At 41.6% G+C, this 23,838-nt stretch overlaps 1 protein-coding gene across 4 annotated transcripts in view; it reads right to left on the reverse strand.

Annotated features, from left to right (window-relative positions):
* chd6 (chromodomain helicase DNA binding protein 6) overlaps positions 1–23,838 on the reverse strand; it is a 168,303-nt gene that overhangs the window by 78,549 nt on the left and 65,916 nt on the right. For all 4 annotated transcript variants that reach the window (XM_050037647.1, XM_050037645.1, XM_050037646.1 and 1 more), the window contains exons 3-4: positions 15,471–16,104; positions 9,600–9,732 (exon numbers count right to left, since the gene is read on the reverse strand). In XM_050037647.1, coding sequence (XP_049893604.1) covers positions 9,600–9,732; positions 15,471–16,104 — 767 coding nt within the window. The remainder of the gene's footprint in view (positions 1–9,599; positions 9,733–15,470; positions 16,105–23,838) is intronic.

Below are 23,838 nucleotides of genomic sequence, written 5' to 3' on the forward strand. Positions count from 1 at the left end.
CACAGCCCTGAAGGCAAGATGATGCATTGCATGTGTATGGAATATGAATCATTTTAACCTGTTGCAGGAAAAGACATGAGAGTTTTTGACAGGGTACATACACACACTTTCACTGATAAACTTCCAAAGCTTTTCCATGACTTTGAGGCAAATCTCACAATCTCACATTCTCTGAAACATGCTTCAAACGTTACATTGAAAATAAGAAAAAGTCCAAAAGTACATATACTGTAAATGAGCCAGTGTTTGACACATGCAGCAACAATAACAGGGGACTTCACCTGTGGATCAGCTTGCAACTGACCACGTAGTCTTACTTAGTAAAAAATGCCAGCGTATATATCGTGTATTGCCATTCAGCCTGAAAATACCGGGATATGAATTTTTGTTTTTGTTGTAAAGCTCCCTGAAGCAAATTGTGATTTGTCATACTGGGCTAAATAAATAAAACTGAACTGAACTGAACTGATATGGGTCGCAAACTAATGGAGACACACACAAAAAAACTTGAGAATTTAATGTATTTAAATTGGTTCCTTAAAAAAACATGACATATTCTGCATGCTTTTGTTTTGGTGTGTGTGTGCACCCCAAACACGGAATGCCGAGATCCGTCTGCTGAATGAAAACACTCTCAAAGTGTGACACAAATGCACAATCCTCCACACCACATGTATGAGCTTCTCTTTTGTCAATGCATACAGTGTCTTTCACACAGCAGACCCACATATGACCCACTGCTGCACATGCCTTCGACCTACATTTGACCCTGTCCACGAGACTGCTGTCACACAGAGAGACACTGTGTCTGCAACTGCAGCTCCACTCACATCACTGCTGTGACACAGTGTTACATGTACAGAGAGTTATATCAGACGTACAACCAGTAGGATTCCTGAGTTATTAAAAGATGTCTTTATTTTGGCACAATGAATTTGGATCCATACACACAGTGACCAGTTTTTTAACAGATTGATGGTGAAAACTTTAAGCATTTATGTTTTATTTAAAAAGATAATTTGTCTGACGCTTCTAGCATTTTTACATAGTCGTAGTCTACTCTGAAGTCCGTCATGTGTTTACTGGATCCTTTGTAAGAACTGCACTTTTTTTTTAAATCAATGTTTACATATGTTATAAAGCCATTCATTTAAGCAATATCACACGAGAGGGAGTGATGTTGTACTGTGATATCGTCACGGCTGTGATTCGGTCGTAGGCACGAGGCCGCAGGCTGATTAATAAGCAAGGCTGATTAAGAAATGTTGAAAAATGAGGACAAAATAGATAATTTAAGCATTTTATTTGTCTTCCGCCAACAAAAATAGTTCCCTCAGGACTCCGCTGTCACCGTTGCTATGTAACGCAGACATGGTGCGCCAGGCACTTACTCTTTATACACATTTATCTGCACGTTTCCATTAATTGTGCAGCCGGTGAAATAAGTCTCTGGTGACTGCATGGTGGACTGTCGCTTCACAGGCACAGCCGACTCTGCCTTCTGATCTGACAGTATGTTGCTTTTCTCCAAGTCATTGAGCTCCGCTGATGAAACACTGACAAACCTGGATGTGTGCTCAGATGGATTCAGCTTCTCCTCTCCCTCATCTTCCTCTGATGACCATTCATAGTTCAATTCAAAACTTACTTTAGGAAATAAATCCATATTTTTGGCTGTTTGACAGTGGATGAATTAATTAGCCTACAACGCAACTGCTGACCTAACTGACACTAACCGTCAGTTTTGATTTGATTGTTGATTGCAATCAGCTGTGAGGCGGAGTGATACATACACAGTGAAATAACCGTGATGTTGTACTCCAGTATCATCACGGTTTTACTGTCTCTCGACCAATCAGATTGCAGGGCCAGAACTAACTGTTGTATAATTTAACTTGCAAAACAGAACGGCACAATTAACTCTGAAATTTGCTAGCACATACTTATTCTGCATAAAGTTACAACACACACAATATATAATAAACTTAAAAAGTGCACTCAGTAGAGTACAGAACTCCGCCAAGGTGGCTGCCGAGCTGTCAGCAGAATTCAACACATCTTCGACAGGGCGAAGCAATAGATGGTCACAAAACACTTCGTCCAGCTCGACATAAAATGGGTTAAGTTTAGAGCACAGGGGCATTGTCACATCTTGCACTGATGATGTCGTCCTTTCCAGCCTTTACATCAGACACCCTCACCCAGGCGACCCAGTTGGGGGTAATCAGTCCCCGGCTTGCATCCCAGCAGCAGCTGACCACAAGCCTCCCTCCCACCTAGCGGCTCTCTCTGCGGCATTGATGACGTTCTTAATGGCCCTCTTCTTCGCCTGCCCCACTATCCCCAGCTTCGTGAAGACTGCAGAGTGACCTGTCTGCAAAGCCCTGACATTCCGCCTCAACAGTCCTCCACTACCAGAAATAATGCAGTGGAGATTCCCAAGGGGAATTCGCTGGGGCAATGGCTGAGCTGTGCAAGTATAGTGCTGTTCACTTGTGATCAGATCACCCAAAACACTGTTAATACCAGGTCTACACAGGGCGAGACAACCATACAATTCAAATTTCACCTAACCTGCATGTCTTTGGACTGTGGGAGGAAGCAAGAGAAACCAGAGGCTTACGCGTAGTGGAGATAATAGCCTAAACTGAAAAAAGGTATTGTGCCAGTTGTGATTAAAAAAAATAATAAAAAAAAACCCTAAACAAGCTTATAAGGTCATCTCACCCTGACAAACAGAAGAAAATATATTGATGATAATCTGGAGACATGTATAGCTGCAGACACATTCCATTTCTAGAGTACACGACATGCCCCCATTGACCGCGCCCACCTTTAGTACAAGACAAACCCACCACGCAACAGTTAAACAAACGGTTTACCAAACGGAACAAATATGAGGCCAAACTTAACAATAATCCACTTTATAATTCATAGTAAATGAAGACATGATTTACATTCAGTCACAAGATGTAACCCTTCCCATTACCCTAACCATAACCGCCTCTCTTTTAAGCGAACACTTTATGGCTAGCTCAGCGCTAACATAGCATTTTCTTCAGGGCTTACTGCAGTTATACCTATTCAATCATTCGTGCCCATACATTAGTCACTGGTACTTCTGAGTTACTTTGTGCAAAATTACTGCAGTAATTTGAAAGCTGTCAGGCCATGGAAACCCCAGTCTGAATCAGCTGTTTGTGTTTCATGCAACTTAGTTTTAAACTGGATAATACCAGCAGTAAGGTTTACTCTTGGGAAGACACTCTGGGGTAAGCTGAAAGATGAAAAAACTTCAATTAGTAGCCCAGGCTATTATTTTCTAAAATCAACAGGCCTATATTTGGAACAGGCGTCTATATGGGAGGGGCCTTTAATTCCTTTCACACAAAACTACTGTACTGCAAAGATGGGGATATACAATCAATCTGTTTATTTAAACCAGTATTAATACTACTTGTATACAAATAGGGGCTCATATAATATATCAATTATGAATCATTCATTTGATCTAGCTCCGACAGACAGCGCATCAGACAGAGAGTGAGTTACAGCACTCGAGGCATACCGACACAACACTCTTTTTAAAACAATCCTCACAACTTGGATTAATTTTTCTGAAAAACCCTTTTGATTCTTTTGATCTGAGGACGACCCTTACGGACGAAAGGAATATGAGTAACTTAGAGGGTAATTGAGGAATGGACACAGAATTTGAGGTAGCCAACAACCCAGTTTTATGCATCCAAAGAACTTCTATAAAAATGGACTCCCTGGCAACCTAGGCTACACCGGGCAAGTAAAATGGACTGGGTGTTTAATTAGGACTGGACTTTTAATTGAAGTTTTACGGTATTTTGGTTAATCAATATCCGTTGGTGAGCTTGTGTCTGTTAGAAATTAAAGGCTCTGATTGTTGCCAACAGTGGCCGAGTGGATGCCAAAATAAACTGTGTACACAAGGAGAAATACTTTGAGATTTTGATTTATAGGATCTAAAATCTCCACTACTTTAAAATGAAAATTAATTCTTGTTTAAAACTGTTTTTAAATGCCCTTTTTTACTTAAGTGCCATGTTGGTCTGTTTTATGATCACTCAGCACTTATGATGTCTTTATTGTAAACCTCTTTGTGCTGCGTTTCTTGTATGAAAGGTGTTATACAAATAAAGATTATTATTATTACACAATATTTTCTGTTAACTTGTGTGCAAATATTGTTAATTTGAGCAAAAATAATTAATCTGAGAACATAAATTACACATTTATTGAGGTTTTTTTCCTGTTAATGAAACCTGCCAGGCCCTGCAGTACAGCAGCACGTGGCTACGTCTTAACTTGATATTTATCAGACAGTTTGAAAACTACCTAAATTCAATAACGGGCAGGTTTGGGTAATTAACACCAGGAAATCACTAACTAACCCCAGCTGATTAATTAGTTCCCTCTACCATTGACTTTCGGGTGCAACCATCAATTCCTTACGACTCATACTCTCCCTTTAAAAGATGAAGCCGGTGTGTGAGCTGCAGAGAGCGACTCACTGGTGAATCCAGGACTGAACTGGCAACTATAGCAGAAAAGATAAAACTCCTGTCCCAGATAATGAGTGAGCAGTGAGAAAAGACAAAGCAACAGATTAAGATGGATTTAAAACGGCACCACATGAGGACTTTTTTAATCTTCTTGTGTTTGGAGTTATCTGAACGAAACACGACCCGATACCAGAGCTCGACCTGGAAATGACCCCGAGTCAGTGAAGTTCTCAAGACCACCTCCTTCTCCTGACATCAACGGCTCCCTTCTCTCCATCTTCCTCCTCCTCTCCTTCCATCTTATCTCTGTACTCCTTTCTTTCACATCATTACCTCGGTTGCTTTGCATCTTTTCATATCCTCACTCAGCTCATCTTTCTCTCTCTTCTCTTCCTTTCCCCGCAGTGATTGTCATCTCTCCTCTCCATTACATTCATCCCTTTATATTCTCCTCTGTGCTTCTTCTCTCCCTCTTACACTCATCTGCAACTTTTTCTCTCTCTGTCACTCATCAGTCGGCTGTTGCCTTTCTTAACTTCACATCATCTGTTCTCTCTTCCTCCATGTATTCACACTTTATTTCTAACCTCTTTCACTTTCTCCTCTTCACACTGTTTCAATCATCAAACTTCTCTCTGCATCAGTCAGAGAATAATGACTTCCTGCTTTCTTTCACATCAGTCTCCTTTCTTTATTCCACACAATAATATCATAAGTGGGGTTGCAAAGGATTGGAAAATTTCCAGGGGAAGAAAGGCTAGGGAATTTTTAAATTTTAACACAATGTCAAAATAAAAATCCTACCTTTTAATAGTAATCTTATTTTGAGGTGAACGCACATGCACGATGGAGCAGTGGTTAGCACTGTCGCCTCATAGCAAGAGGGTGGGGGAGCCCCTCTTTGTGGAGTTTGCATGTTCTCCCTGTGTCAGCGTGGGTTTCCTCCAGGTGCTCCAGCTTCCTCCCACAGTCCAAAGACATGCAGGTTAATTGGTGACTCTAAACTGTCTGTAGGTGTGAATGTGAGTGTGAATGGTTGTCTGTCTCTATGTGTCAGCCCTGTGATAGTCGGGTGACCTTTACCCCGCCTCTCGCCCAGTGTCAGCTGGGATGGGCTCTAGACCCCCCGCGACCCCCAACAGGATAAGTGGTTACGGAAAATTAATGAATGCACATAAAAAGTATTTGTTTTGTGGCATGTTTTGGTCAAAAGTATGCCCATCCATCCATTTTCATCCGATTATCCAGGACCGGGTTGTGGGGGCATCAGGCTAAGCAAAGCACCCAGCTCCTCCTGGGGTCCCAAGGCATTTTCAGATGAGATATGTAATCCCTCCAGCATGTTCTGGGTCTACCCTGAGGCCTCCATTAGGACCTGCCTGGAACACCTCTAACAGGAGGCATCCTGATCAAATGCCCTAACCACTTCAACTGACCCCTTTTGACGCAAAGGAGCAGCAGCTCTACTCCGAGCTCCCAGATGTTGGAGCTCCTTACCTTAGGCTGAGCCCAGTGACTCCACGACAGAAACTTATTTTGGCCACTTCTATCTGCAACCTCATTCTTTAGGTCACTACCCAGAGCTCATGACCATAGGTGAGGGTTGGGACGTAGACAGACCAGTAAATCGAAAGCTTCGCCTTCAAACTCAGCTCCCTCTTCACTACAACTGCATGGCGCAGATGCTGCACCAAACCGCTGATCCATCTCACGCTCCATTTGACCCTCACTCACGAACAAAACCCAGAGATACTTGAACTCCCTCGCTTGAGGCCCATTTAACTGAATTTACAATTCACTGCAATCAGCAGCACACTCTTCCATCACATGTACAAATCATCTGCCAGTATCCCATTAAATACAACCCTCCTCACGCACAGTGAATTCTCCCATCACATGTGCAGCCCACACTACCGTCAACACCCCTGCACTGTCTGAGCCAAGGGACGACATGTCTTCAGGACAGTTTTGATTACTGGAGTGAATATATTTAATATTTTTGATATTTCAGTTAACAAGCAGATAGTAGGCTCAAGCAAAACACAGAGTTTATAACTTGATAATTTAACAACATAATTTCCATTTCCAGTCATTCTTTAGAGTAAAACTTTTGTTTAAGAAATTAGTTTTTCACTTAAAACCCTACATTTGCTCACAGTCCACACTGTCGGCTCAAACTTTCAAAGTGTCTTTCCTTGTTAGTGAACATGCTGGCTAGCTAACTCACCACATGGCACATTTCACACTGTATGTATTTGACAAATTAATGGATTTATGTGGCAGATCAATGGATTATGTCTGATTATAATACAGTAAATACAGCCTGAGCAGATAATCCTAATATTGTATTTCTGATTTATTCTGTTATTTCTCATAATTCCAATAAATTCCCATGGAAAGTTTCCATCTTGAATATTCCCAGAAAACTGAAACCCTAATCCTCACCGTCTCAACTTTGCTCTGTCTTGACAAAGTAACCAAAAATATAGTTAAGTCTGATGCACCAGAGTTACTTTATGATGTGTGTATGTTTAAGAATATTGAATTTATATACATTTACTTTTAGGTACAAAAAGATATTTTGTTGTTTTACTTTTACAAAAGGCTCGACAGAAAATAATTCCAACAGTTGCTCTCGAGGACGGAGGCCGAGTGCAACAAGTAAAACAATAACCCAGTTGAAGTCAGTGTTACTGCAGACACTTTACTGTGCCTCTCTATCTTTGTTCTTCCTTCACAATCTGAAAAAGAGCACTCAGCTGCTCTGAGGTGGGCTGAGGGAAAAAGAAAGAAAAAGGAACAATTTGGGGAAGAAGAAACAAAACATTAAAAGGTAAAGAGGATGACAGACAGGGGCATGAGAGGAACTACATATCTGTTCTGTGTTTCTCTCTGATGTATCTATTGTTGAAAAGCTCTCCTGAAAGCGAATGAGCAGTGTGTCTGTTTGTGTTGAAATTATGGATCTCAAGAGGGTTAGAAGCACATGGGCAGAAGTGCTGTGACTGCTTTGTCAAAACTAGAAGGTTGAGTTAATTTTACACATCATGTTCAGATAAAACAAACCTCCAGATGTTTTGGAGTGCATCTAATAACCATTTTCATGATCAGTTTATCTGCAGATTGATTTTTCGATGAATTGTTTGGTCATAAAATTGAGAAAAATGTCCATTATAATTTCTTACAGCCCGAGGCGATGTATTAATAGAGCTTATTTTACTTGACCAAGTGTACCAAATGTAGAGGAGCAGTGTGTAAGATTTGGGGGACTGAATGGCAGCCAGTGGTGAGGACTGCAGGTTACAACCAGCGGAAACGTCTCCCGGTTTGAATTCCCTCAGTGTTCATTGTACAGGAGGTATTCATCGTGAGCTGAATTATCTGCAGAGGTCTCTCTTAAGGGCCGAACAGTTGCCGCATCTTTAGCTGCCAGGAAAGTGCCAGGTCGGGCGCTGGGTGCTACTCTGTGCCAACTTGCATCTGTGGTTGCTAAGCGACCATACCCAGCACCGTATCATAGCCTACTGACCAGAAATCCTGACTGCAGAGCTGATTATTTTCAAGTTTTTTTTTATAAGAGTGTATTATGCCAAAAATATTGTCAGTGGGACAGATGTAAAGCTCAGAGTAGACCTGCACTAAAGTGATTGACATCTCCTCCATATTAACCACAGACTGATACTTATGGAAGAAGGGAAAGATATCTGCCGGCTGTGATTGGTTGTTCCTTGTCACATGACATGCAGTGAGTGCTGCTGCTTTCCAAAACTTTGCAAAGCCGTTGCGCCCTGAAAAATAAGTGCTCAGGAACCTGTGCTCGCTGCTCTGGCATCACTCTGGCGTTTGAGTATGACTGTCACACGTCTACGTTGAAAACAATTGATTTGAGGGCACAAAAAATGTGGCATGTATACAGCTCCTTACTTTCACATGAAAAACAGACCTGATGATTGCAACCGGTAAACATACTGAATGAAGCACTTTCATGTTACAAATCTGTGTTTCTCCGATGCTGTTTGGCATACTGAATGGGCCGCGAGCCCGGCACTTGCTACGTGTGCTCACTTTTTTTTCTTCAATAACTTAAGACCCAGACATTTTACCGGGAGCTGAATTATCAGCAGACGTCTCCTCCTCTCCAGAACATACAGAAATCAGCGTTTTTTGCAGAGGGGCTGCAAACTATAGTGGCCGACGTGAAAATGCAAATGGCCCTCTCTAGAGTCAGTGTTTGCTTTAACTGTTCTGGCAATGCAACACAGTGATCTCCACAGACAAGGACCGGCTCACTGTGTTGATATAAACGGCTCATTCTGAGGTAACAAAAACACAACTATTCTTGTTTTTAGGAAAACAGACTTCAGAACAAATCTCTTTCTCTCGCTAAATCCTACACACTGGACCTTCAAAGATGTTCAGTTTCTCATCATATGTGATAACAAAAAGCATCAAGCCCTCACATTTGAGAGTATATGTGTATATTAGCTTGTCTCTCAGTAATGGAGTCATGATGTGCAGGGGACTTGTATATGAGGAGTATTAATAACTAAACAGGATGCAAAAGAGCCTTTTTTCAGTTTTGTTCCTCTCTGTTTCCAGGCTTTAGAGTCGCCCTCATCTATTCGTTTGTTCATCCATCACATGCAATACCTCACATCCAATTTCCAAAAACTGTGAAGCCAATACATTCTTGCACATTTCCAAAATTACAAAATCCAAGCTTCATTCAAGTGCCTCATTTTGTGTGCACCCATCTTTTTCTTCTCCTCCCATCTTCTCTGACTCTCCAGTACAGCCAAAAAAGCCAGAATATAGCCTTTAAGTGAAATATTTGTAACAGAGTTGCCCAGAGAAGAACTGCATAATTTGTTGGGGATGACAGGTTTACAGCCGCCTTGCTCTTTCTCGCTTGCCTCACTCCATCAGTGTCCACTTCCAGGGCTTTTCTCGCACAGCCTCCTTCACTTTCTTTCTTCGAAATCTTTCCCATTCTGCTCACTCCTCTTTTATAAATCTCCCTCTCTCTCTCTTCCCGTGAACTGTTAGCCAGGCAGGACGTCTTACCTGGGTTTGCGGCCCCTCTGTTTTGGCGCTGAGGGGGCTGGGGTCTTGCTGTTGGCCTGTCTGTGGTTCTTGCCGTGGCTCTGGGCACTGTGGGACTGCCCCTTAGTGTGGACACCTGCCGAAGGAGGAGGTGCTGTTGGAGGAAACATGAGAGGACATGAGTGAGTTGAAGCATGAGCCTCTTCAGGACTTGGTGACACTTTTAATATAACATTAGCCACTCTCGATCTGGACATGATTTCTCCCATCAGTTTTCCATTAAACTGACTGATGCTGGCCACAAGCCTCTCCAGGGTGCAGGGAAACAAACCTCACTGCAGACACCTGGGGTCGATTCACAGCTTTATTGCTGCACAGGTGACTCCTAATGCTCGGCTTGCTGAGGCTAATAGGTATGTTACGAACCAAATAACAGGACAAATTGAAATGTTGACCTGGTGATAGTGCTGGATGAAGTTAAGGGGTATCCAATGTGATTACAGTTCATCCAGAGGGGGACATGAATGTCACAAATCAAATTTCATGGCAATCCATCCAGTAATTGTTGAGACCTTTCACACCAAATCTCATGATGGCGCCGGAGGACAAGTCAAGGGATCACCACAGTCACTACATTTTACCCTCTGGACACTATGAATGTCTGTACCAGCATTCATAGCAATCCATCTAGTGGATACTGATATACTTCACTGGATAAAAGAAAAGTTTGCCTGCTGGTGGCGCTAGAGAAAAAGGGATCACTGAAGTCTTTAAAATTCATTCTGGAATCCAGCAGCCTGAGAGCCGATTAAGTCCTGTGTCCACAAAGTGTTTTGTTCTCAGTGCTGGCATCTTTTTTTAATTGTTCCGAAAGGAGAGAGAAAAAGCGCAGCGCCCAATATCTTTTTCCAGAGCGCTTTGGCTTTCTTTATTTATTTTTTTTAATTTTTGCGATAACAATATTCTTGACGCTATGACAAACATTTAGCTCTGCCGATCGGACCAAAATCTGCAAAGGGAACTTTCCAAAATGTACTTGTATTTCTATACATGAACACAATTTAAAAAAATTTCATAGGATTTATTTTATGCGCCCCCAGAAAATGTTTCCTAACAGCTCAAACCTTTGTTTTAAATGTAAAACACACAAAGGTATATTTTTTCATGTGTTCTGGTTGTGTCAGTCTGTAATTCAGGAGGTCACGGGCAAACCGTTCTCACTGACTCCCTCGTTCAACTTGTTGCACCATATTTCAGACAATTTCTTTGTTAAGGATCAAATCTCTATTTACAATCCTTTTAAACTTGGCTAAAAAGTAAGTCTCGCTGCAACGGTTTGCTCCACAGGCCCCGACAGTTGACATGTGGTTATCGCAGATATTAGCTGTGCTTTCTCTGGAGAAACTGACGTATGATCTCAATAATAAATCATAAAGTTCTGGCAACTTGAGAAACAATTACACTTTTTCCTCCAGAAACTCTGACTTGCTGTTCCCTGGAGGGCAAAAACTGATTGCTCCAACTGTCGATGTCAATATTACATTGCTGTACAATCTCTTTTGTAAAACTTATTAGCCAATTCATTCTTAGTTGTAATAAACTGCACCGTTTGTTGGGGTGTTTTTTTTTTCCCCTATGGATATTCTTTTCTATACTTTTCTGTCTTTATGTGAAGGTGTTGTTTATGTTGGTTGACTTTGTTTGTATGTATGTGTTTTATTTGAAAAATCGACTAAAAAGAAAAGAAATAAAAATATATGTTATAATTAATTCAAGAAAATAGAATTGCAACAAAATAAGTGATATATTTTCACAGTTTGCTTCAAATATTCAATAAAAAATAAACAAAAATGATCTCTCCTTTCTTTAGTTTGTGAACAACAACAGTAACTCAGAGTGAGATTCAGTTACAGTATTAATAGTTCAACTAAATAAAATCGACCACAAATTACACATTTAAACAGCTCCCAAATACAAAAAATGTCCCCTGGGATCTATATATATAAATCAACAGGTGATTTCCTTCTTTTAGTAAAATCCTAAATGATTGAGTTGTTTTTTCCACCTGGACCTTTATGCTCTGCCATTTCTCCTCTAATCATCACGCTGTAACCTGTGACAGGCTGTTATGATACCACAGCTGTCACACAATCACATATATGGAGTTTTTACATGAAGGTTTACATTACCAAAGGTTAATGACAAAATCAGAGAGAGGAGAGGGAGAGAGGCTGTGCTGCTGCCAGAGGAGCTGCTGAATGAGTTCCCTCTGAGCGGTAACTCACTGAAAGAGTCTGAGAAGTCCGGGGCTGTTTATAAAACATTCAGGACGCCACAGTTTATTCCACACTACTGAAGCTGCTCCTCTTTCTGGAACCACCGTGGAGTCAGTAATAATTTCGCTTTCAGCCATGCTTGTTGTTGCCGTGGGTAACAGTATGACGTCAATATGTCACAAGTATCACAATATAAATTTTTCATATGATATTAAAAATGATACCGGCACTTTCGTGAGCAAGATGATATGGCACACCCCTTGTGACATCACTGCTGCTCCTTTAGCTTCTGTATGAGTCAGAAACCATCACAACAAATTTCATAATTCATTTCACACCTATTCATTTTACATTAAAACAATTTGGAGCCTCACACAGGCAAACACAGGGGTGAGCAGTGAGAAAGATCTTAGTATAAGGTGTTGGCAAATTGACATCGGGGAGAAAACGGTAAAAGTCCAGGTAAAATTTGAAGTAACACTTGTAGGGAACTTTTACTTCTATATTTCTCGTTGCAGAGTGAACTGCAGCATGTTGGAAAAGACATCCACTCGTTGTTGTTGGCATGGATTTCTGAGGTGTCCATTGGCCTAACTGGGACATATTAAAGAATTGCATTTAGGTACACAAGAAGAAGTGGCTCTATTAAGAGGCATCTGATGAGAATTTCTTAAAACATATATGGAAATATGGAAAAATGTTGGTTACTATGCAAACCTGATCATTCTCTCTTGTATAAAAGGAAACCCTGACCATGTCCTTTTAACCTTTGCATAATTATCAGCACTTCATTAAAGCTTTTAGTTATGTAATAATACATACATAATTCATATAATTCATATATTCCATAATTTTACATGTTTTAATACATACATAATTCATATAATTCATATATTCCATAATTTTACATGTTTTAAGGACATTTGGCATCATCTTGCTTCATCATGAGGAGTGGCGTCGTCAAACATGCATTGATGCAATTTTTGATTCTCACAAGAAATCTATTTTTCAGCTTTAAAAGAATGCTAATGCATCCGCCCGCCCACACACACACACACACACACACACACACACACACACACACACACACACACACACACACACAGAAGCACTCTAACTCAGCCTTAATTAAATACAACAATCAAATTATAATAAGATTAATTTATACTGACATGTCTGATCATGATTTGAGGACATTTAAGAATAGAACAGTTATCATCTGTGGCTTCCAATTAGTGCTGAAATGTCCCAGCTTCAATGCTTGTTGTGATACGACTCTTCTTTTTCTTTGAAGACAGGAAGCGACACATACACACACACACACATACACACACACAAGTCAGTCTGAATCGAACATACCAAAGATTGAAATGTAGTAAAGGTCCAACCTGGTGAAGAGGCATTCAAGGCATCAATAAAAACACTGTTACCTTCACAGTACCAAAAAAATCTGTCAGTATTTGAAAATACTTTCATATTAATTTGGTACTGTTGAAGCTGAATATAAACAAAGAGGATGGATACATGGTGTGAGAACTCCTTTAATATCCAGGATATCATTTAGAGTTTGCTACCTTGATTAAGAATACAGAGCCTCTGTGTTTTTGTTTGATAAGGACAGGTATAACTTACATCTCTCACCTACACACTGGCCTAACAGTAGCTAGCAGCAGGCAAGCGGCAAATGATAGTTTATTGGACCCACTGATGTCCTGTTCAATGAACAGTGCTCCAAAACTAGGAGCACTTGAGACAGTCCATTTCAGCAGCGTTTAGACACACTGACGGGGAAAACAAAAAAGCAGCACGCCCGTAAACGACACCAAAACGTAATACAGAGTCTCAGCACAGTTTTTCATTTAAGACCTATTTAGGTACAAACATTAACCCGCTAGTGTGGCGGATAGCCCTCTGAGATTTACTCGCCAAACGAGAAAAGTCTACCTGCATTTGGTGCTTGGCTGGTGTTAATTTCAGACTCCAGGAGAATCACTGCACCCATGTCTTAAAATGGTTGGGAAAACCCTGCTGTTTCTTTTGGCATCACGATGGCTTAAATGTTGGTGACTATCTCATGTAAACAAACACACATGTAAACACAACAGGCAATATCAAGGTCAACACGATAAGCGAGGTCATGTCCATATATTGTATGATTAGTCAATAATGTAACTTTCATGACAGGCATACAGGGGTCTCCGCTTCCGGAACAACGCTGTCCTCATATCTGTAGTCTCGCTCACCAGACCTTCCTCAAGAAAAGAAAGGTCTGGCTGGGCCGACTCTCACTTTAAGATTGTCGGAAAATAACGCCCCGGCTGCTTGTATTTCTTTCAACCAATCACAATCGTTCTGGGCGGTGCCACAGCAACGGTGCACTTGCAAAAATATTGCCGGGGGGAAACAGGTTTTCGTGTAACACGCCCACAAAAATGTCGCCTACAGGACGCGAACCATGGCAGAAAAATGGCTACATCCCCGCAAGATCAAACACCACAAAAGTTAGTAAAGGACGTGTTGAAAATGGTTGAAAACTGCTACACAACCGGAGGTGGTAGGGCGGGACTTCAGCGGGTGGCTCGTTCCGCCCAATGAGAGGCTGATCTATGCAGCAAACTTCCGCCCACTCAGACTCTCATATCTGTGGTAACCACCGTATGAGAGCAGTGCAGTGCCAGTGATTAGCCAGCCAGTGGGACACACACAGTTAGTGTTTCTCAAAGTCAAGGATCCTTCCTTGGTGGGATGAGTCCTTCAGGAAGCTGTGATAATTTTGGCACCCTTTAATGTTGTTGTACAATTTTAACAAATGTAAATACTATTTTCAAAATCACGTGACATTTAGGGAGAATACATTTCTGGAATATACTTAAAAAGACAGGTAGACTAAATCAAACTTTTGTGGCACTTATCACTCTATCACTGCTGTAAATGATTAATTTAAAAACTTTTATGTTTTGTCTTAATCACGATATTTTAAAAATCTCATTATTTGGCAGTGGACACATTGGAAAGTGTAAATTATGAGGTTTCGGTCAGTATTTTTTGATGTTTGTATGAATAAAGACTCCTGGAGATGTCAATCCGAATAAAAGACATATTTATCTAAATCCCACCGAGCTCCAAAGAATTGTGGATACTTTGTACCTGCTGAGGATACACACATGCATCCTTGAAAATTCTCTGAATGAAGGACTCTGTGCCCAGTAGCATTTGAAGGATCCTTGACCTCGGAATAGTCATTAGGCGAGATTTGATGACGTAGCTTCCTTGAAATTCAGTCATTTAAGTAACCCTCCTTGACTTTAAGAAACATCCAGTCACTCACACGCACACACCGCCGGACCGGCTACTACAACAAGCTCATTTGACAACACACACTCACACACTCACACACACACACACACACACAGAGGGAGCATGACTTAATTCTCTGATCAGGACGTCATTACGCTGCTTTATCTTTACATAGTGAATAGTGGTTTGCTGCCATTTCATTGCTCTTAATATCATATAGAGCTCCTTTAAATGAACATCTAAACATCCTCCCACACAACCGCCTTTCACTTCACACAAACTCCACATTGAACACACTGCAACCACAGTCAGAGCGTACCTTGATTCGTGGGTACAGGAGGTAGGACTTTGACCTTCGGTTTCCTTCCTCTTTTGCCAGGCACCTTAACAGGTACCTGAGCTGGTCCGGGGGCCACTGTGGCCCCTGACGTTCTCCCCCCTGCCACATTCATCAGCTCTTTCCTGCCCTCCTTCCCCTTGGTCCTACGCTCCTTTCGCTCCTTCCCTTCCTTAGGCTCCTTGCTCTTCCTCAGTGTGACCACCGTCGCTACTTTCTCCTCTTTTCGTTTCTTTGGTTTGCTGCTTTCCTCCACCTCCCCTCCTCCTTTCTCCCATTCTCTCTTGTCCTTTTTCTTCCGTTTCTTCTTCACCCTGCCTCCTCCTCCTCCTCCTCCCCCTCCATCATCCTCCTCGCTCAGGGAGGAAGGAGGTCGAGGGGCTCCTCCGGAGTGCTTAGCGGCGTGGGCCACTGCCGCCGCGCAGTGATTGGACGTCGCCGTGCTGCCCACGGGGGTGAGGAGGCGGAGCTGGTCCTTGGGGCCCACGACCAGGTGTCCCCGTGGGATTGTAGGGACTGTGGTTTGTGCGTTGCTCTTTTGGTCCGAGGCGGAGGAGGAGGAGGAGGCTGCAGCGGAGGCCGGAGGTGGCGTGTGCTTCAGGACACCAGTGAACATCTGAAAAAGAAAAATGAGTCACAAATTACGGTGATCATTATTACACTGATCTCGTTCACTGAGTATCTGAAGCTCGATCTACTTAACCATCTTTTTCCCCAATAAATGTCAAGCTACTGTCCATGGACACTTCCTGCACAGATGTTTCACATTAAAAGCTTCCCAGCAGCTAAAGGGGAATAACCCCTCCCTTTCCTGGTGACTTTTAATGTGAAACATCTGCACAAAGTGTTGAGTTTCGTTGAGAGTGGTTTAACACTGATCGAAATAAATGACAAAGTGGAAGCAAATAAAATGAGCCAATGAAAACAGCATTTCTGTTACAGAGAGACAATGAGAGCAACAGAGTGGTATCACATGACTGATGTTGTCCTAATGGATATCAATGCTGTGGAAATGTATATTATACTTTATTTTCTGTGTGAGTCATTATATCAGCAGTTCCTCACACGATCAATGTTTGTATCACCAGGACTTTAGTTGGCTACTATTTTTTGTATGTTAGTTATGTCCGTTACTTAAATGCTAGTTTCCATTTGAGAATTCACAGCTATCATCATTCAAATGAGCATTTATATTTGATATTTTCATAAAAACAATGGATCCAATGAGTAGGCGTAATATGAAAAGCTCAAAACCAACAGATGATTATTTGGGCTGCCCCCGACAGTCGACCAAATGTTAGTCGACCAGAAAGGTCATTAGTTGGCAATATTTCATTGGTCGCTTATGCCTGGTTCACACTACACGATATCAGCCCGATTATAGCCTTCGATATTTCCTCTAGGGATGTTACCACACAGAGTAAAAAAGGAAAAATGATGATGTGAAACAACAGACAATCCTGACAATCACAGTAGGGTTTTGTTTGCACACTCTGGAGGATGAAAAATCTCAAAACTGCAAATCCTGGTGAAATTTGGTTTATATTTAAGAGTTCCATCAACCTCTTCAAATAGTCGGTGAAAAAACTTTCACTACTGAAACAATTCTAAGCGTCTTTTCACCAGTGACCATAGGTGTTTCTTTCAACGGAAAAATGTCCCAGGGTGGGACTTAGCGAAGGGTCAAATGTTATAGTGTAAATCTAGTTTTGAGAATATGCCTCAGTTTATGCTGGCCCAATCATGAAGGATGTGACATTCACTTATTCTGACTGACTGTGCCTTGATTCATGCCATTCAATGCCATTTCTCTCACTGGGCTCGAATGTATTTTCACCATCTTGACTGTTTTCAACTTAAACATACATTACTTAAGATACAAGTGAGTTGATTAAATGTTATTTCGTTATCACCAATTGTTCCGCATCTCTGACTCTGAATAAAATCAGACACAGATCTCTGAGTAATAAATTTGAGAACTCCTGGTATATAACATGTTGCTGTTGTAATGCCATCTATTTAAGTTGAATTTATCATGAGATTCAAGAACTCTGTAGAAATTCCTTTTCTGTCATATTCTGAGATGGCGGCAGACAGAGAGGGGGTGAGATGGGACACTGTGGAGAGACTGATATAAAACCAAAGGAAAAACAAAGGAAAGATGAAAGATATAGAGAAAGGATCGAAACTGGGAAAGAAGGATAAAAAGAGAGGAAAAAGGAAAAAATTGAGGATTTAATGAATCGTGGACACCAAACAGTGAAACACGGTGAAGAAGTACACTTGTGCCCATCATTCTGGGCACGTGCTGTTTGATGTGTGAATCACGCTGTGACTAAAAACTTAGTATGCAGAATATTCTTCCATCAACCCCAGGACGTTTCAGCTCTTCCCAAACAGCTGAACCACAAAGAGACTCAGAGTATTAATACTATTACAGGGTTCGACATTAAGAGAATTAAAATAGAATAGAATACAATACAATAGATGTTTATTGTCTACCAGGGTGGAAATTTGTCTTTGGCTCACCAAACACAAAAGACAACATAATAAAAAGCAGATGAACAGTCAGTAAAACAAACATAAACACTCATAACATTAAATCTGTTAATTGTCCGTCTCTTTAAAACTCATCAGTCACATTGTTGAGTTAAGAATACAGATGGCGCTTGAAAGAGGCCGCCTTCTCAATGAGATTCTTTCAAAATAAAGGCTAAATAAATTTAATACATCACCATACCCCTTTGCCAGCTAAATGTTACAGTTCAACAAACATCCTGATTAATTTGTCCTTTTTAGTTCAACATTCTAGAAAAACCTCAAACAGTATTTGTTGTATATGGATTTGTAGCAGATGAAAAAAGTGTATATTTAATGAATTCAGTATAAACAGAGAGCTCCGATGTTATGCGATGCTACGTGACAATCAGATGCTAGTTTTCTGTTTGGACACAGTCCCCCAATCCCAAATGGATCCCTTACAGACTCGTTGACTCAAGCCCTAAGCCCTTACAGACCTAGGACCGATTCCATTTCTTCCCCTTAGCCCTTGTCTTGGCCCTTCCCCTTGGTTTTGCGCGTTCACGGGGACACCACTTCCCCTCACATGAACGTGCAAAACCAAGGGGAAGGGCCAAGACAAGGGCTAAGGGCAAAACCAAGGGGAAGGGCCAAGACAAGGGCTAAGGGGAAGAAATGGAATTGGTCTTAGCTCCAAACCATTTGGGATTGGGAGAGTGTCATTGTGTTCTGCTCAGGAGCAGCTGCTGAATCAAGTGAGACACCTGGTAAAATTTGGTATCATGATCTGGTGTTTGGATTAATATCAAACCAAGTTTTAACTCTGGCTTTTAACTCTTGCATTCGGCTGTGTCGTCCAGCTAGTTTGCTGTCTCTGTCAGGTAGCTGTCCGGTATTCACTCACTCTCCAGCAGGAAACGGCACTTCAACATAAAAGCTCTGTGTCGGAAATCTACCGTACTTTAGGGCTGCAACTAACCATTATTTTCATTGTCGACTAATCTGTCAATTATTTCTTCGATTAGTCGACTAATCATTGTATCGAAAAATGTGTTAAAATGTTGAAAAATGTCGGTCTGTCTCTCCCAAACCCAAAAACTATGTCATCTAATGTCTTGTTTCGTACTAATGCCAAAGGGTTTTAGTTCACCATTATGGGAGAGTGTGTAAAGCTCTCCTATCTGAACGTAAGAAGTAAGAAGTATTTTTCTATGAAAAAAGACTCAAACCGATTAGTCGACTACTAAAATAGTCACCGATTATTTTAATAGTCGATTAGTCATCGATTAGTCGACTAATCGTTGCAGCCCTACCATACCATACTTCCAAACTTGACAAGTGCGGTCCTTTCAGATTGGACCCACAACCCACTTTTGGACAACGACCCACCAGTTGGGAACAACTGCAAGAGACTGTACCATACATTTACAATGACATATTCTCTGTTAATGTGTCTTCATTTATTGAAGTGTCACAGCTGCGTTACGTTGCATTAAACTGCCTTTAAATTGTAGGTTACAGTTTTTACATTTTGGCCATTAAAATGTACTTTGGCCACCAAATTTAGAGGTTTGGCAGCTCTTGTGGCCAGTGATTAAAAAATATCCCCTACATCTGGATAGATGACGTGCTGCTACATTTCACCACACAATCACAAAACATATCAGTTTACTGAATGAGATTTGTGCCGCTTCTGGCTGGTGATTCAACATCTACTCTACTCGCGGTGCAGCCAGTGTGAGATGTGTCGTGCTCTACATCAGTGCTGCTGCCATGTGACTGTGCTCAAAGTGTTTTACATGAATCCAGTAAAGCAGAGGCCCCCAGCAGATGTATACTAAAGCCCTCAGGGGAGTTAAGAATAGATATTACTGCCTCTGCTCAGTCAGTATGCTGCTGTTCTTTATCCATTACTAAAAAAGAAAAGACTGAAACATGACACTCATCACTTCCTGTATACCAGAGATATTTTCCCAGAAAAAGCCCGGCGCTTAGAATAGTAAATGTTGCTGCTGAAGACTTTAGACAGTAATGACCCAACTGTGGCAAAACACTGAGACTGTCAACTGTGTCATTCTGTTAGGAGACACATCAGCATTAATCATATTGCATCACTCTTCGGCTGAGCATTACTCTTAACATAAACAGATACTACAGTACGAAATATGAAGATGCTCACTCACACTATCAGTGTTGCAACTTCATACTGTAGTTTGTTTATTAATGTCTTGATCTTTTTCTGGTCGTCCTTTATGCAGGAACAGCACTGGCACTACAATGTTTGCGTAGATATTAAAGCTTAAAGGGACAGTTCACCTCAAAATCAAAACATTTTCTTCCTCTTACCTGCAGTGCTATTTATCAGTCTAGACTGTCTTGGTGTGAGTTGCCGGGTGTGAAAGATATCGGCCTTAAAGATGTCTGCCTTCTCTCAGTTATGATGGAACTAGATAGGACTCGGCATGTTGTCCGAAAAGCACCAGAAAATACATTTGAAACACTCAACATCAATGTCTCCTTCCAGAAAAGTGAGCAGGTCACTCAAGATAATCCACAGACCTTGTTGTGAGCAGTTTCATGCAGGAACTGTTTTCTTTCTGCCGAACTACACCTGCCAACTTTATCACTGCGGACAAGGAAGTGTACATCTACTTACGGGCAAGAGGTTGCTAGCTCAGTGGTGTTTAGTGAGTTTGCAGTAGATGTACTCTTCCTTCTGCGTCGTGATACAGTTGGCAGGTGTAGTCTGGCAGAAAGAAAATAGCTCCTACACGAAACTGCTCACAACAAAGTCTGTGGATTATCTCAAGTAACAGGTCAAGCAAGGTTTCGAGAAAGAGACATTGGGTGTTTCTCAAAGTTAAGGAAGGATCTTCAAGCGGCTGACTTTCAAGGATGCTACGTCACTGACCCCCGCCAAAGGACTGTTCAGATGTCAAAGATGTGAGTCCTTCTTTCAGAGAAATTCCAAGGATGCATGTGTGTATCCTCAGTGGGTATAAAATCCCCACAATGCTTTGCTAACGATCTGCAGGAAGTGAAGGGGGTGGCTCTTCAATGAAACTTGCGCCAGCGGAGTTCGGCAGGATTCAGAACAATATATGTCATTGTATGGATTAATATGTCCAGGAGTTTTTATCATACAAGTGTGAAAAAAAACATCATAATTTACACTTTCCAATGCGTCCACTGCTTTTCAAATAACGTGATTTAGATAAAACATTGAAGTTTTTAAATTCATCATTCACAGCAGAGATGGAGCGCCAAGTGTTCCAATGTGTGTTCACTGAATGCTAGGAAAGACTCTTGCCTGGCCTCTGGAGGATCCTTCCTTGGAAAGATTCATCCTGCCAAGGAATGATCCTTGACTATTGTGTCATGGACTCCGCTGGAGCTTCCTGCTCCTCTTAACCCCACCCTCCTGCTGCTCCTCCTGCACACACCCCTCTGCTCATTCTCCAGTCAGCACCTGCCAGCTTTTCCCCCCAGCACACCATCCACACCCATTGGCACTCCCCCTGTATTGACTGTCAGCCTATAAGTGACCTGCCTGCCCAGTCTGCCACACACCTGTTGCTCGTCTGCTCCTTTACCTCTCAGTACATATACCACTCAGTTTGCCTTTGTTGTTCCCAGATCGTAGTTTGTGCTTCTGCCTACTTCGTATCTACCTGTTGTTTGTATTTTGACCCGTGCCTGCTTACCTGGTTTGAACCTTTGTCTGATGCCTCTGTAACTCTGCCTGATGATCTTGATTATTGGTTTTAACTCCTGGAATGGTCTGTACTTTGCCCTGCCTGAAAACTTCAGTAAAGCCTCAGTATTTGTCTTATACCTGCCTCTGCCCCGTGATTATAGTTCCATTTTACTCAAGAGAAGGCACACATCTCTACACCCAATGTCTCCAACACTCAGCAACTCACACCAAACCAACCTAGGTTGATAAGCAGCACTAAAGTTAAGAGGAAGAATATGTAGGTTTGATTTTGGGGTGAACTGTGCCTTTAAAAAGACCAAAAGGATCATTGCATGGTAACATCCAAAGTCTCTGAGATGCTGCTTGTATATCTGAGATAAATCTGCTTTAGATTATCCATAATTTAAAGGATGACTCTTTTAGCTTCTGCTTTCCCTGTCCGACCCAAAAAGACACCAAAGAAGGGTGAGATGCTGAAAAGTCAAACCATGTTCTGGGTAGAGTGTGACATCACAATTTCCACTGTCCTCCTCCTGAAACTGCTGAACAACAGTATCCCAACCGTCATTCCCCTAAACTCGTCCAAAGTGCTTCAGCTGCACACTTCCACTCATGCCTTACACATGCTAAAACACTTGCTCTACTGCTGCCTCCCTGTTACATCATCTCCACGAGGAAAGCCCCGCAGCAGCACTGTAGATGTAAGACGAGGGATTTCCACCATGGCTACATCTGTAACACTGATGGGAGGATAGACGCAGGCTGAAGGAAGTTCAGTTTCGTGCCATCCTCCTCTGATTTTTACACCAGGATGTCAACTCAAAGACATGTAGGTGGGAGGCAGAGCTGAAGTGCTAGATATTATAATAAGTCTCCAGTGTCTGCATAAATACTTGCAACCATAAATATTCATGGCGAGAAGGCGAACCTCAAGGTCAGCATATTATGTGAGCAAATAATACTATCCATTTGCATCAAAAATGTAGAGACGCTTCAGTATCCATTGGTGGCTTTATGTCACGTCGAGCAAAATTGTGATTCCACCATGGTTAAATAAAGGTTGTTAGAAATTCTGTGGTTTTTGAATCAGATGTTTTTGTACCATTGTATCCACTGATGCACTACGGCCCACATGGGAAACAGACTGAAGCGGTGCACTGCTGAAATTCACTTGTTACAGCCATTTAAACGCACAATATGTAATTTTCTGGCGCAGAGGGTCTTTCAATCAAAACAATACAAAAAGACAGAGCCATGCTATCACTGCGGTAAGAGTTTCCTGTTTAGGATTCCTTCATTGTTCAGGAGGATTTTACCGCAACACGAATAATCCACAGAGGTCTCCTCCTCTCCAAAACAAACGCAACTGGTGATTTAAACCAGTAGAAACACTGAATAAAGTAGTTTCACTTTAAAAAGCAGAGTTTCTCCAACATTGTTTGGCTTGTCACGGAGGGGCTGCTGATCCAGCTCCTGCTAATGTGTGCTCACCTTTTTTCTCTGATAACTTAAGATCCAGATGTTCAGGAGGTTTTTACTGGGAGCCGAATTATTTGCAGAATACTCCTCCTCTCCAAAACAAACGGACCAAACAGACCGGTGATTTAAACCGGTAAAAGAAATGCTAAATAAAGCAGTTTCACGCTACAAATCAATGTTTCTCCCAAGCTGTTCAACATGGCAGGGGCTGGAGCTGAGCTGCCGCTAACGTTTGCTCAGCACTTAAAATCCAGACGTCTAATGACTGAAATCCTTCATCCGGTAAGAACATATAGTTCAGATCTAAAAAGCGTATTCGCGATTCAACAAGTTTATTGTCATATGCACAGTAGAAAACTCAGCAGTTTGCACCCTACAATGAAATTCTTCATTGCCAGTCTCCCTTCACACAAGATTAGAATTAAAGTTAAATTTTAAGAAAAGTAAATAACAGAAACAAATAAGTAAGTTTAAAAACCTGAGTTAAAGGCGCTGTATGTAAGAATGTGGCCAAAATGGTTACTGCACTCAAATTCAAAATACTGCCGCGAGTCGTGTCCGCCCCCCCTCCCCTACAGATTCGAGGTTGCTGGACAGCGGCATGCTGGAGACTGATTTGTTTGCCCACGGGCAGCTGCCGTGGCAGGGCCGAGT

The sequence above is a fragment of the Epinephelus moara genome, chromosome 24 (assembly GCF_006386435.1).
Source record: "Epinephelus moara isolate mb chromosome 24, YSFRI_EMoa_1.0, whole genome shotgun sequence".
Classification (NCBI taxonomy): Eukaryota; Metazoa; Chordata; class Actinopteri; order Perciformes; family Serranidae; genus Epinephelus; species Epinephelus moara.